The sequence below is a fragment of the Aquarana catesbeiana genome, linkage group LG05 (assembly GCF_042186555.1).
Source record: "Aquarana catesbeiana isolate 2022-GZ linkage group LG05, ASM4218655v1, whole genome shotgun sequence".
Taxonomy (NCBI): domain Eukaryota; kingdom Metazoa; phylum Chordata; class Amphibia; order Anura; family Ranidae; genus Aquarana; species Aquarana catesbeiana.
This window is the reverse complement of record NC_133328.1, coordinates 249,705,049-249,718,453: the sequence shown is the minus strand read 5'-3', so window position 1 is coordinate 249,718,453 and position 13,405 is coordinate 249,705,049. Positions and strand designations below refer to the sequence as shown.

The window sequence follows — 13,405 nt, the reverse complement described above, 5'->3', positions numbered from 1 at the left end:
GGGACCCTGTGGGCCCGCTCCACTACAAACATGGGTGGGAGATCCGTGAGGCTTAGTAGTGTGGTGAGGAACCCCTAAGCAAATTCAGCAGGTTTGGCGCCCTCGGCCCGTTCAGAAAACCCCATCACCCGCAGGTTATTACGACAGAGTCTGTTCTCCATGTCTGTGGTCTTTTCATGTAAGGATTGTACCTGTTTTTGGAGGATTCTCAGTTCCCTGGAGTCCTCTTGCACCGAGTCTTCCACCTGGGATATACGGGATTCCACCTCAGACATCTGGGACCGGAACTTGTCCATGTCATGCCTGATTAGACTGACCTCCGTGGACACTGTGTCGATCTTGGCGGTAAGTGTCTCCTTTGAGGTGATAGCAGGCATCAGGTCCGCCGATGAAGGCTCTGCTTCTCTCATGCTCATAGAAGCTGTCTGAATGCTCACAGGATGAGGAGAAGGGGGCAGAACACGTGGTCAAGATGGCCTGCCAATGGGGGAGACCAGGCTTGGGGCGCTGTGTGTTTGCCATATTTTCTCTTCCCCGGTCAGGAGTAACGTAAAACCGGAGAGGCACCTTTTGGACACCCATATATGAGGTTGGATGCGCTGATCACAATGGCAGGATAACAAAAAGGATTAGGTAGAAGCGGGACTCAGCTACTGCACCTCTGCCTTGCATCACATCCGGACATGCCGCCTCTCCATATATTCTGTTTAAAGTGATTGTAAAGGTTTGCTTTTTTTTTTTTTTCTAAATAACAAACATGTCATACTTACCTCCGCTGTGCAGTTCGTTTTGCACAGATTGGCCTGAGCACTAACTTCTGGGGTCCCTCGGGAGGTCTCGCAGCTCCTCCTCTTATCAGATAACCCCCTAGGAGAAGTGCTCTCCCGGGGGGTTACCTTGTGGGCACGCTCCCGAGTCCAGCATTTGCGTCCATAGACACGAATGCCGGACAGCAGCAGGAGCCAATGGCTGCACTGCTATCAATCTTTCCAATCAAGTGCCGAGAACCACGGGCAAAGGAAGAGCGCATCTCTGCCAGGTGAAGTTCCACGGCTCAGGTAAGTAAAACGGGAGGGGCTGGGGGGCCGGTGACTGCCAGGTGTTTTGTTCACCTTAATGCATAGGATGCATTAAGATGAAAAAACACGAGGGTTTACAACCCCTTTAATCTGGCTTGTGGCCGCATGTCCGAATGATGACATACTCAAAACACAACAGGATTTAAAGATTACTAATTTATCAATAATGGCAGATGAAGCACCCTTACTTGCAGGATGAAAGTCACAGGTCCGTAGTTCCAGTCATATGTAAGTCAATTCGCAGTCTAAAGCATACAGAAAAGGCCATCTTTATTAAAGAACCTGACATAACATAAGGAAAACACTGGCATGTTTTAGGCAAAAAAGCCTTTTATCACAAAGTTAAAAACTTTGCAACTAAAGTGCATGAACCATAAATAAATCAGACGGACCAGAAACAGGTGGGAAGTATCAACCTTTAATACATATATTCAGACCCTTTTAGGAAGGCCCAAGTGACGGTATTACATATAAAGTTCAAATTTTCTTTTTTTTCTTTTTCTTTTGGTTGATTTCAGAGCTAGCTCTCTGTTAGTATGTTTTATTCTTCTATGTTAGAGCCTAAGGCTCTTGGTGAATGTAACTATTGAAGCAAAATCGGTTTTATATATAGTAAGATATCTGTTAATATACAAATAGGGAGCAGTTGGTGCTGCCCCTCTCTCCGGGACACAGACAGTTCCCAATGGGGTGACTGGGGAGAGTCGGTGGCATGTACGGTTCTATAAATATCACATGTGTTCTATGTCAATAACATAGTAGCTATTTGACTCATATCTCTAAAAAAACCAAAAAACTTTGCAACAAAGAAATGTAAATACATTAATTAAAACAAATCTTCCTATATTTTTAATCTTGGAGGATTACAATAAAGTCATCAGTCTATATATAGCACTGTAACATTTAGATTAATTACCTTTTTCTTGCTGCTTTATCCTGCAGTGACATGATCTACTCATTCTACGCCTTACTGAGTTATCAGTGGGCAGAGTAAGTATGAATCCTGCGATGCAGCTTGCAAACATTACTGCAGGAAGTAGAGTCGTTTGGCACTATTGCAGTCACTTGTATAGAATCAATATGTATGTTATACATTAAAACAGATCCTATGGATTACACTGCTCCTGTACTTATATGATACACTAGCAGCCAGGTTCGCTGTAAAAGTTGATGCCTAACACAGTCAGTGAGTTGCCTCACAAGCCTCTGGAATGTCAGTAAAAAAGGATGGCTACCAGGCAAAAGGAATCCTCCATCAATCATCTCTAATAGATCTGCCCCACATGATTGCCCTTTTCACTTTTGGGGCAGATCCATCAGACATAATTTATGGAGAATTCCTCTTGTCTGTTAGTCATCCAACATTACATTCTGGAAGCTAATGAGGTGGTTTACAAAGCGTGTTAGGTAGCAGCCGAGAGATAGGAAAGGGGAGGGTGAGAGCTGATGCTACACAGACACTTGGAGACTCCCCACATGGGAGGAAAAGAGTCATGTGGGGCAGCTTCAATAGACTAAATGAGGTGCAGATGGAGCATGTGCACTATGTGTGGCAACGGGGAAGCTGGAAGAACAGCTGCCCTAGGTTTGCCACACACAGGGACATGCATGATAACGACATGATCAACCAGGTATTTACCAGAAAGTAACAACTGGCTGATGATGAGCTTCTGCACACAGATATAGTGCACAGTTCTAAAAAATATGATATACTGTACATTGAGAATTGTTTTGGATTACACTTTAGGTAAAAGGAGATACACTATACAGCAACTACAGTATGCACCCACTCTTATGAAATAATAGGCACATGTATCTTCTTCTTTTACAGTGGGATGGAGTTGGACCTTTTCCTGATTGTGTAGACCCGCCAAAAGGAATCCAGATGCTATGGCATCCATCAATAGTTAAACCCTACCTCACACTTCTTTCTGAATGCTCAAATCCAGACACTCTGGAAGGTGCAGCTGGAGCATTACAGAACTTAGCTGCAGGAAGCTGGAAGGTAAGAGTTTTAGTCCAACTAATTCAACCAATTAGAAAAATCTATACCCACAGTTGATCCAGAGGAAGGCAAAAAATATAAAGCATGGTCCAATTCTCTCCAGTGGGGAGAAACACAATTCTTTTCTAAACCCCAAAGACAATCCGTTTTCCCTGGATCAACAATCTCTGGTGTTATCACCTATAAATGTTAAAGTGGAATTCTGGCTTAACCCTGGCTAATCCTAAAACTGTCCCCTTCCCCCCACCACCTACACCTATGCTAACTAACTTTTGTAATAAAGATGTAAGATTTACCTATTTTCAGGGCAAACCAGTCTGGTCACGTGATCCAGCTCACCTGTGTTAGCCAGTGCACCTTCAGAGAAGCGGAGGAAGAGCTGGCAACGGTTGGGCCGTTAAAGCCTAAGGGTGACGTCACCGCTTCAGGCTTTACTAACCGTTTTTCTCCCACATGATCAGACTTAAATCAGCTGAAAATAGGTAAGTATATACTTTCTTACACATGTTAGATGTTGGGAGGCAGTAGTGGACAGTTTTAAGAGTAGTTAAGGTTAGGCTGGAAATCCACTTTAATTTCGTGGGGTTTCTTTTGTCTATTTAAGAAGTGTCTAACTCAAAGGGAATTGTACGTACTCTGAATAATGTATTCCATGCCTCACTCTCACTTGAACCCAAACAATGCCTATTGGGAATCCTAGATGCCCTCCTATTATCTGCCTACACTAAGGAAGTGGTGACTAGAGCCTTATTCCAGGCACAGAGAGTTCTTTTAAAGCAATGGAAGTTATCAGACCCCTCCTACCCAAAAGGAATGGCTGCAATATACGGGGACACTTAGATTATAGAAATATATATAACCAACACAGGGGTTGCCCCAACAAGTGTGAGAATCTCTGGGGTCCCTGGTTGGACACCCCAAGCTTGAGCCCACTTGACCTGGTAATGGATAGACCTCTTGTAGGATAACACACACCCCTAAAGTATACTGCTTTATATGTCTGAAAGGCTACCTAGATGTACTTTGTGACTGAGCCAACATGGGAGTTCTCTCTGGTATGATGAATGTATAGTCTAATGTCAGTTCTGCATTTTTGGTGTACTATGACATGTTTATATTACAAATCAAATCTTTTTTAAAAGCTGTCAACTGAGCTGGCCAGAACTAGTTCATGTGGGAGTCTATTCCATATTTTTATAGCTCTTACTGTGAAGAGGCCTTTCTGTACGTGGAGGCCAAACCTCTTTTTTCCTCCAGAGTACCCCCTTGTCCTTTGTATTGACCTAAAGTGAATAACTCTGCACCAAGTTCTCTATACTGTATGGACCACTTTTGTCTTTATAAATGGTGATTATAAAAACCCTCAATTGCCTCTTCTCAACAGCAAATAAATTCAGCTTGGCTAACCTTTACTCATATCAGAGGTTCCCCTTGCCTCTTATAAGTTTGGGTGTCCTTCTCTGTGCTTTTTCCAGTTCCACAATATTCTTTTTTTGAAATGGTGCCCAAAACTGAGCTGCGTATTTCAGATGAGGTCTTACTAATGTTTTGTTCCAGGTGAAAACGATGTCTGTCTCTATCTCAAGTCTATACTTTTCTCTATATCGTACATCATTGGACACAGCCTCAAGTATTTACTTAGTGGGTTATGGGCCTACCTTCAGGTGTTGACACTGGTATAACCAATACAGGAAGTTGACTCCCCTATATAACCCCTCCTCCTTCCAGGAGTACCTCAGTTTTTTCGCCAGTGTCTAAAGGTTTTGGTCATGAGTGAAGATGTGCTCTGAAAAGCTCCAGGGAGGGATCCCACGCTAGATTTAAAAAACCTCCACAACCGGATCCATCCCACCACTGAGGCTCCAGGATGGTACCCGGGCCTCGCATAGAAGAACGAGGTTTTGCCTGTAACGCTCCTCTTTGAGGGCTGGACCCTAGGAACCAGGACTCTTTTTGGTCTTGCTATATTACCTAAAGCTGTCCTGAGGGGTGCTATACATGGTCCAAAGGAGTGGAACCTCTATTAAAAGGGCCCCAGTCTTTAAAGGTTTAAACACACTCCCCGCCATGATGGGTGAAGTTTGGATCTGTCTGTTTACAGCAGTATCCTGCAGCGAGAAAAAGGTAAGGGACGAGGCTAGGAACTGTAAAAAGGTGCCTATGCTTCTCTTCCATACATTTAAAAACTGTGTGCCTTTAAAATGTCTCCTCTAGAAGGAGTAAGTTACACATACTATAATGCGATGCTTCAGCAGCTCTGTGTCTGGCTATAAACGGCCAATGTATGGTCCCAGCAGCCAGAGGGGGGTTCTCAGTGAACAAAAGGCCTCTTATAGAGGAATCTAGGGGATACAGTAGGTACAGAAGCAGCATTGCACAGGTTAAAGTACTCTGGCAGCTATGCCGCCTTAGGAGACTTCCTGACAGGCATGGGATTTTTTCCACAAGCCACTAGGTCAACTACTGGGTTTCTGCTTCATATAAACCATGTTATGTATATGTAGATAGCTACTATTATAAAGGCTATATATCTGCTGAGAAAATTCCCTTCCCCCTCCTTCCACCGGGAGGCGCGGTGGCCTCTTCCTGTTTTTTATAGATAAATACTTGCCCTCATGTACTTAGCTTGCTGGCTTTTTATTTAAGATTCCCCAGCCTGTTGTTACAGACGGTACTTTCAAGTGGGTAAAAGGTACAGCGGCATTTCTGGCTCATCGGCAACACCGCCTCCTCCTCTCGTGTCTTTGTACGCACAGACTATGTTATGCTGAGGAGGAGGGGGCGGGTTTGCTAAGGGGCATGTTCCTACAGTTGGGCGGCGCCATTCGTAGGACGTAAAAACGTCTACAAAGCTTAACAGTCTGGAAACACATGGTGCTAAGGGCGGAAGACGCTGAGGACGCCAATCAGGTTTTCACCTGATGCTTGTAACACAAACACTCTCAGTATGCAAAGCTAAACTGAAAAAAGAGTCTGTTACAGTCTACGGCCACATCACACTAAGGAGACACAGCAGCGCTGGGCATGTAAGGGTGTAAAGCAAGCATTTCCGGTACAGGAAACACTATTGTTATCAGCATTTTAAAACTAATCCTATGGTGACATTGTTTTCTTGAAAACTGTTGTCAAAGCAAAAAAGATATTTATATATTTTGTTACCTCTGCTTTTGTACTTTGCACTATGACTTCCAGAGCTACTGTAAAGGTACCTAAGGTGCCACCCCCAGGCGCTGGGAAACCCAGTCATGCCACCATACTGTCATCCTCTCCGGAGATACCAGACATGGCAAGCCAGGGTGAGTCATTGGAAGCTAGCGGTGGTGCAACTGCTTCACACACTTCAGCCCCTGTATACGTGACTGAAGATGCATTTTCCCCAGCCCTGCAGGTCCTAGAAGGAAGATTAGCGGCTTTAATCGCATCCTCCATCCAGGTGGATAGGAATCGTCCTAGGTCCCCCTCCCCCATCTTAAACTCTTTACAAACAGTGGAGGGTCCAAGGGAATTGTGGGAACAAGATGAGGTATAACCCTCAGACAATTTAGAGGAAAGACAAGCTGGTTATTCTTCTGCAGAGGAAACAGTACTTGATGTTTCAGCTTCACAACCTGAAGTACAGAGCCTTACTGAAATTGTTCGCTCTGCTTTCATGCTACCCCTAACAGAGTTAGCTGAAGATCCGGTCTCCTCCCTGGGTTCCCTGAACCCTATACAGCCTTTGCATGCGTTTCCCGTCCACGCATTACTAGAGAAGCTTATTTATACCGAATGGGATCATCCGGATAAGCATTTTTCCCCCCCGAAGAGATTCTCAATTCTCTATCCTATGGAGGAAAAATTCACAAAAAGATGGAAAGGTCCAGCAGTTGACGCTGCGATTTCCAATGTGAATAAAAGTTTAACTTGTCCAGTGGCAATGCGCATATGCTTAAAGATCCAACAGACAAGAAGTTGGAAGGTCTGTTAAAATCCTCTTTTTCCTTGGCAGGGAGCATGACTCAGCCTGCAATTGCAGCTATAGGCATCTGTCAGTCCTTAAAAAAAAAAAAAAAAAATGCATAAATGTGCCTAAAAAAAAAAAAAAAAATTTGGAAAAAAATTTTTTTTACTCACCTCTAAATGCTTGTTGCTAGGGGGTCCCTCTTAGTCTGCCTCCTTCAGTGCCTGGGCTGGTGACATCACTTCCCCTCGGCACAGAAAGGGCTCAGCTCTGCCTCCTCCTTCTTGTCAATCATATGGGACATGTGACAGGTCCCATATGAATGCGCGGCGCCACTCGCACATGCGCAGTGGGTGCCCGGCTGTGAAGCCACAGCCGAGCGCCCACAGTTGCAATGCCGGTGCCGCCAAATGGAGGGGGAGACAAGCGGAACGTGGGAACTCCTCTTTAAAGGACCAGTTCACAGATGCTCTTAACGAGCTCCCTGCACAATAGGCCCGGGAGTTGGCAGAGCTACCAAAAGCATTATGCTTTTCCATAGATGCTATGAAGGATTCTATTCATCAGGGTTCTCGCCTTGCGCTTGTACTAGTACACATGCGAAGGACCCTTTGGTTAAAGGGTTGGTCAGCTGAAGCACCTTGCAAGAACCATTTAACTAGTTTTCCCTTTAATGGAAAACGACTATTTGGCGAGAGTTTGGATAAATATATCCAAACAATTTCTAGCGGAAAGAGTACTCTTTTGCCAGTCAAAAGAACATATAAACATCCTTCATTTAAACGCACTTTTTTTCCTGCGCCAGGTACATCCACCTCTAGGCAGGGGCAATGACCTCCACCGTCAGACTCTAGAGGAAGACCTCAGGGTCAAACCCAGGCACAAAGGAAGACCTGGGGCCGCAAGTCTGCAAAGCAGAATACCAAGGCCTCGTCATGAAAAGGCATCTCCCCTCACCAAAGTGGGGGGAAGACTTCTGAGGTACTCAGAACTCTGGCAAAGGGAAATTCAGGACAGATGGACTTTCTCCACAGTCTCTTTAGGATACAAGCTAGGGTTTCGAGAGTTTCCACCGTTTCGTTTTCTGAGATCAAACGTTCCCAAGGATCCAGGGAAAAAGCAATCCCTGTTGCAAGCATTAGATAGATTATTGGCTCAAGGGGTGATCATACAGATTCCCAAACAGGAGCAAGGTTTGGGGTTTTATTCAAACCTGTTTACGGTATCAAAGCCAAATGGGGGTATCAGACCAATTCTAGATCTACAGAATCTAAATCAGTTCCTGAAGATCCGCTCCTTTCACATGGAGTCAATCAAGTCAGTCGTTTCCATCCTACAAGGGGAACTTCTGGCTTCCATTGACATCAGAGATGCATATCTGCATGTCCCTATATTTCCTCCTCACCAGAGGTTTCTGCGGTTCGAAGTAGAACAAAAGCACTTTCAATTTGTAGCCTTGCCCTTCGGGCTTGCTACAGCACCCCGGGTGTTCGCAAAAGTACTAGCCCTTCCTCTAGCCAGGTTAAGGGCACAGGGCATAACTGTCTTGGCTTACTTAGACGATCTATTATTAATAGACCAGTCGGTGGCTCGCTTGAAGCAAGATGTAGCCATTTCAAGCAGTTACCTGGAGAGTCTGGGTTGGATTCTCAGCCTGAAGAAATCCTCCTTAAAGCCACTAAAAAAGACTGGAGTATCTGGGCCTGATCATAGACACAGCCCAGGAAAGGGTGTTCTTGCCTCCCGCAAGGATCAGCTCCATACAAGAGCTGGTGCGGATGGTCAGGTCAAAGAGAAATCCCTCAATTCGCCTTTGCATGAGGTTGTTAGGAAAGATGGTAGCTTCATTCGAAGCAGTTCCCTATGCCCAATTCCATTTGAGACTGTTTCAAAACAGTATCCTGTCTGCTTGGAACAAGACGATCCAAGCTTTGGATTTACTTATGCAGCTGTCCCCAAGAGTGTCCCAAAGCCTCAGTTGGTGGTTACTAACTCGGAACCTGCTGAAGGGAAAGTCCTTCAGACCAATTATCTGGAAAGTAGTAACGACAGATGCCAGCCTTTCAGGCTGGGGAGCAGTACTAGAGAAGACGACTGTCCAGGGACAGTGGTCAAGAACCGAAAGAGCCTTGCCCATCAACATCCTAGAGATTCGGGCAGTATGTCTGGCTCTGTGAAACTGGACCTCCAGGTTAAAGAATTGTCCTGTCAGGATCCAATCCGACAATGCCACGGCTGTGGCATATATCAATCACCAAGGGGGCACCAAAAGTCTCTCAGCTCAGAGAGAGGTGAACCAGATTCTAACTTGGGCAGAAAAGAATGTCCCATGCCTTATCGGCAGTTTTCATTCCGGGAGTAGAGAATTGGCAGGCGGACTACTTAAGTTGCCAGCAGTTATTCCCGGGGGGAATGGTCTCTTCATCCTGAGATTTTTCAGGCTGTTTGCCAAAGATGGCGGACTTCGGACGTAGACCTTCTAGCGTCCAGGTTCAGCACAAAGCTAGTCAACTTTGTGTCCAGGACAAGGGACCCACTCGCATACGGAACAGATGCGTTGGTGACACCATGGGATGAGTTCTCACTGATCTATGCATTTCCCCCGATTCAGTTGCTACCTTGACTTCATTGCAGGATCAGGCTGTAAAGAAAGTCGGTAATACTGGTAGCACCAGCATGGCCCAGAAGGTCATGGTATGCAGAGATCGTAAAGATGGCAGTGGAGGGTCCATGGCTCCTCCCACTAAGGCCAGACCTGCTATTACAGGGGCCGATATTCCATCCTACTTTACGAACGCTAAATTGATGGCCTGGCTATTGAGACCGACATTCTGAAGAAACGTGGGCTTTCCAGGTCAGTTATTTCTACTTTGATTAATGCTAGGAAGCCAGCTTCTAGAGCTATATATTATAGAATCTGGAAAGCTTATGTTTCCTGGTGTGAAACCAAGGGTTGGCACCCTCGGAGATATATTATAGGCAGAATTCTTGCCTTTCTACAATTAGGCGTAGAGATAAAGTTGGCCCTGAGTACTATTAAGGGCCAATCTCAGCCTTATCAATTTTATTTCAAAGACCGCTTGCTACGTATTCTTTAGTCCGGGGTTTCATGCAAGGAGTGATGCGGATTAATCCGCCAGTTAAATCAACCTTAAGCCCTTGGGACTTGAATTTAGTTTTGTCGGTGTTACAAAAACCATTTGAACCGATACAGCATATTCTTTTAGTCCTTTTGGCAAGGAAGCTGGTATTTTTGGTTGCTATATCCTCAGCAAGGAGGGTTTCAGAATTGGCTGCTCTTTCCTGTAGAGAGCCATATTTGGTTATTCATAAGGACAGAGTGGTGTTACGCCCTCGTTAAGGCTTTTTGCCAAAAGTGGTTTCAGGCTTTCATCTGAATGAAGATATTGCCCTGCCATCGGTTTTCCCAAAACCATGTTCCAGGGAAGAAAAGTCACTACATTGTCTTGATGTGGTGAGAGCAGTGAAAATCTATTTAAAGAAAACTGCTCAGATTCGTAAGACTGATGTCTTATTTATTCTGCCAGAGGGTCCTAAGAAAGGACAGGCAGCGTCTAAATCCACTGTCGCTAAGTGGATTCGGCAAGTTATAATTCAAACCTATGATTTAAAGGGAAAGATTCCCCCTTTTCAAGTTAAGGCGCACTCTACCAGAGCGGTTGGTGCTTCACCAGGCCTCGATGTCTCAGATCTGCAAGACCGCGACTTGGTCTTCAGTACATACATTTACAAAATGTTATCAAGTGGATGTAAGATGGAATGAGGATATCGCCTTCAGGTGCAGTGTGCTGCAGGCAGCAGTATAAGTCCTCAGGTCTGGGGGTGCCCTACAGGTTGTGTCTCCCTCCCCTCAAGTAGCATTGCTATGGGACGTCCCACTAAGTAAATACTTGAGGCTCTGTGTCCTATGATGTACGATAGAGAAAATAGGATTTTTAAAACCGCTTACCTGTAAAATCCTTTTCTTGGAGTACATCATAGGACACATAGGAGTACATGTTTTATGGGGTGAGAGTATATTGCTTATATTGCTTGGCTACAAAAACTGAGGTACTCCTGGAAGGAGGAGGGGTTATATAGGGGAGTCAACTTCCTGTATTGGTTATACCGGTGTCAACACCTGAAGGCAGGCCCATAACCCACTAAGTAAATACTTGAGGCTCTGTGTCCTATGATGTACTCCAAGAAAAGGATTTTACTGATAAGCTGTTTTAAAAATCCTATTTTTTTAATACAGAATCAAAAAATGGATACTGCTTGCTTTAGAAACTGCAGCTTGACATTGCTAGCATTAAAGCTATGATATACCTGAACACCCAGATCCTTCTCAACCATTGACTCCCCAAGTTGCACTCCCCCTAGAATGCATGAACTTGCGTGTTTTTTCCCCACAAACGCTCTGGGGGTGATTAACTATAGCTCCAAAAAATTATCCTGCAGTGCCCAAAAAATAGTGCTCAAAAAAGGCCAGAAAGACTTCAACTCTCAGAAACTGAGCTCTAATGCAAATGGAAAGCAGCGCTGTTGCCGGCAATAATGCCTGTCAGATCACATATGCTGGAATAGTGGAAGTCAATGGGGCTCGAACCTGCAAAATCCAAAGTTCACACTGCAGGCTTATATGCAATTTCTTTGCCATAAAAAGTGTTTGGAGACCCGGGTCCTGCCCCAAGGGACATGTATCAATGCAAAAAAAAGTTTTAAAAACGGCCGTTTTTCGGGTGCAGTGATTTTAATAATGCTTAAAGTGAAACAATAAAAGTGTAATATTCCTTTAAATTTCGTACCTGGGGGGTGTCTATAGTATGCCTGTAAAGTGGCGCATGTTTCCCATGTTTAGAACAGTCTGACAGCAAAATGGCATTTCTAAAAGGAAAAAAAAGTCATTTAAAAGTGCTAACGCTAGTACCGGCTATTAATGAATTGTCGGTCCCGACAATACACATAAAAGTTCATTGATAAAAATGGCCTGGGATCCCCCACAGTGCATCACCAGGCCCTTTGGGTCTGGTATGAATATTAAGGGGAGCCCCGTACCAAAATTTTTAAAAAAAATGCGTGGGGATCCCCCCAAATTCCATACTAGGCCCTTCAGGTCTGGTATGGATATTAAGGGGAACCCTGAACCAAAATGAAAAAAAAATGGCGTGGGGGTCCCCCCAAATTTTATACCAGGCCCTTCAGGGGACCCCCACGCCATTTTTTTAAAAATTTTGGCACGGGGTTCCCCTTAAAATCCATACCAGACCTGAAGGGCCTGGTATGGAATTTGGGGGACCCCCACAACATTTTTTTTTTCATTTTGGTTCGGGGTTCCCCTTAATATCCATACCAGACCTGAAGGGCCTGGTATGGAATTTGGGGGGACCCCCACGCATTTTTTTTTTTTAATTTTGGTTCGGGGTTCCCCTTAATATTCATACCAGACCCAAAGGGCCTAGTAATGGACTGTGGGGGAATCCCAGGCTGTTTTTATCATTGAACTTTTATGTGTATTGTTGGGACTGACAATTCATTAATAGCCGGCGCTAGCACTTTAGAAATTATTGTTATTTATTATGTTATTTTGCTGTCAGACTGTTCTAAACACGGGAAACGTGTGCCACTTTACAGGCATACTATAGACACCCCCCAGGTACGAAATTTAAAGGAATATTACACTTTTATTGTTTCACTTTAAGCATTATTAAAATCACTGCTCCCGAAAAAACTGCCATTTTTTAAAACTTTTTTGCATTGATACATGTCCCCTGGGGCAGGACCCGGGTCCCCAAACACTTTTTATGACAATAACTTGCATATTAACCTTTAAAATTAGCACTTTTGATTATTCATGCTCGTGTCCCATAGACTTGGTGTTCGCGTGTTCGAACAAATTTTTTGCCTGTTCGCATGTTCTGCTGCGAATCAAACAGGGGGGTGTTCGGCCCATCCCTAGTTATCATTGAGAATCATGGGATACAACTTGTCAAGCAACTTGGAGGTCCAAAGTCGCCCAACTGTGAAACAAGTCATATATATTTTAAGAGAAAGGAGCTCTCATTTATACTTGCATTTACATCAGTAGAACAAATGCAGGAAGTTATGTGTGCACATGGGTCAGAAGCAAATGTGTGGGGATGCCAAACAAATCAATGAACCCCACCCACACCAAATCTAACTACCACATCCACCCCACATTGATTAAGCACAAGTACATATCATACCCTTATCCAGAAAATGATCAGCACCTCCTCTTTGCTAAAGAGGGGCCTCGCCGTGTCCACTTAGATGGAGATCCTGACCAGCACAGGAACTTCTGGGTGATTACAATGACCTATTTCTGGGTCAGAAGGCGAAACCAAGCTCTTTTGATCGCTG

General features: G+C 44.5%; 1 protein-coding gene across 8 annotated transcripts in view; it reads left to right on the top strand.

The window, feature by feature from the left end:
• CTNND2 (catenin delta 2) overlaps positions 1–13,405 on the top strand; it is a 1,213,609-nt gene that overhangs the window by 854,293 nt on the left and 345,911 nt on the right. For all 8 annotated transcript variants that reach the window (XM_073630701.1, XM_073630699.1, XM_073630697.1 and 5 more), the window contains one exon: positions 2,911–3,084. In XM_073630701.1, the coding sequence (XP_073486802.1) occupies positions 2,911–3,084 (174 nt within the window). The remainder of the gene's footprint in view (positions 1–2,910; positions 3,085–13,405) is intronic.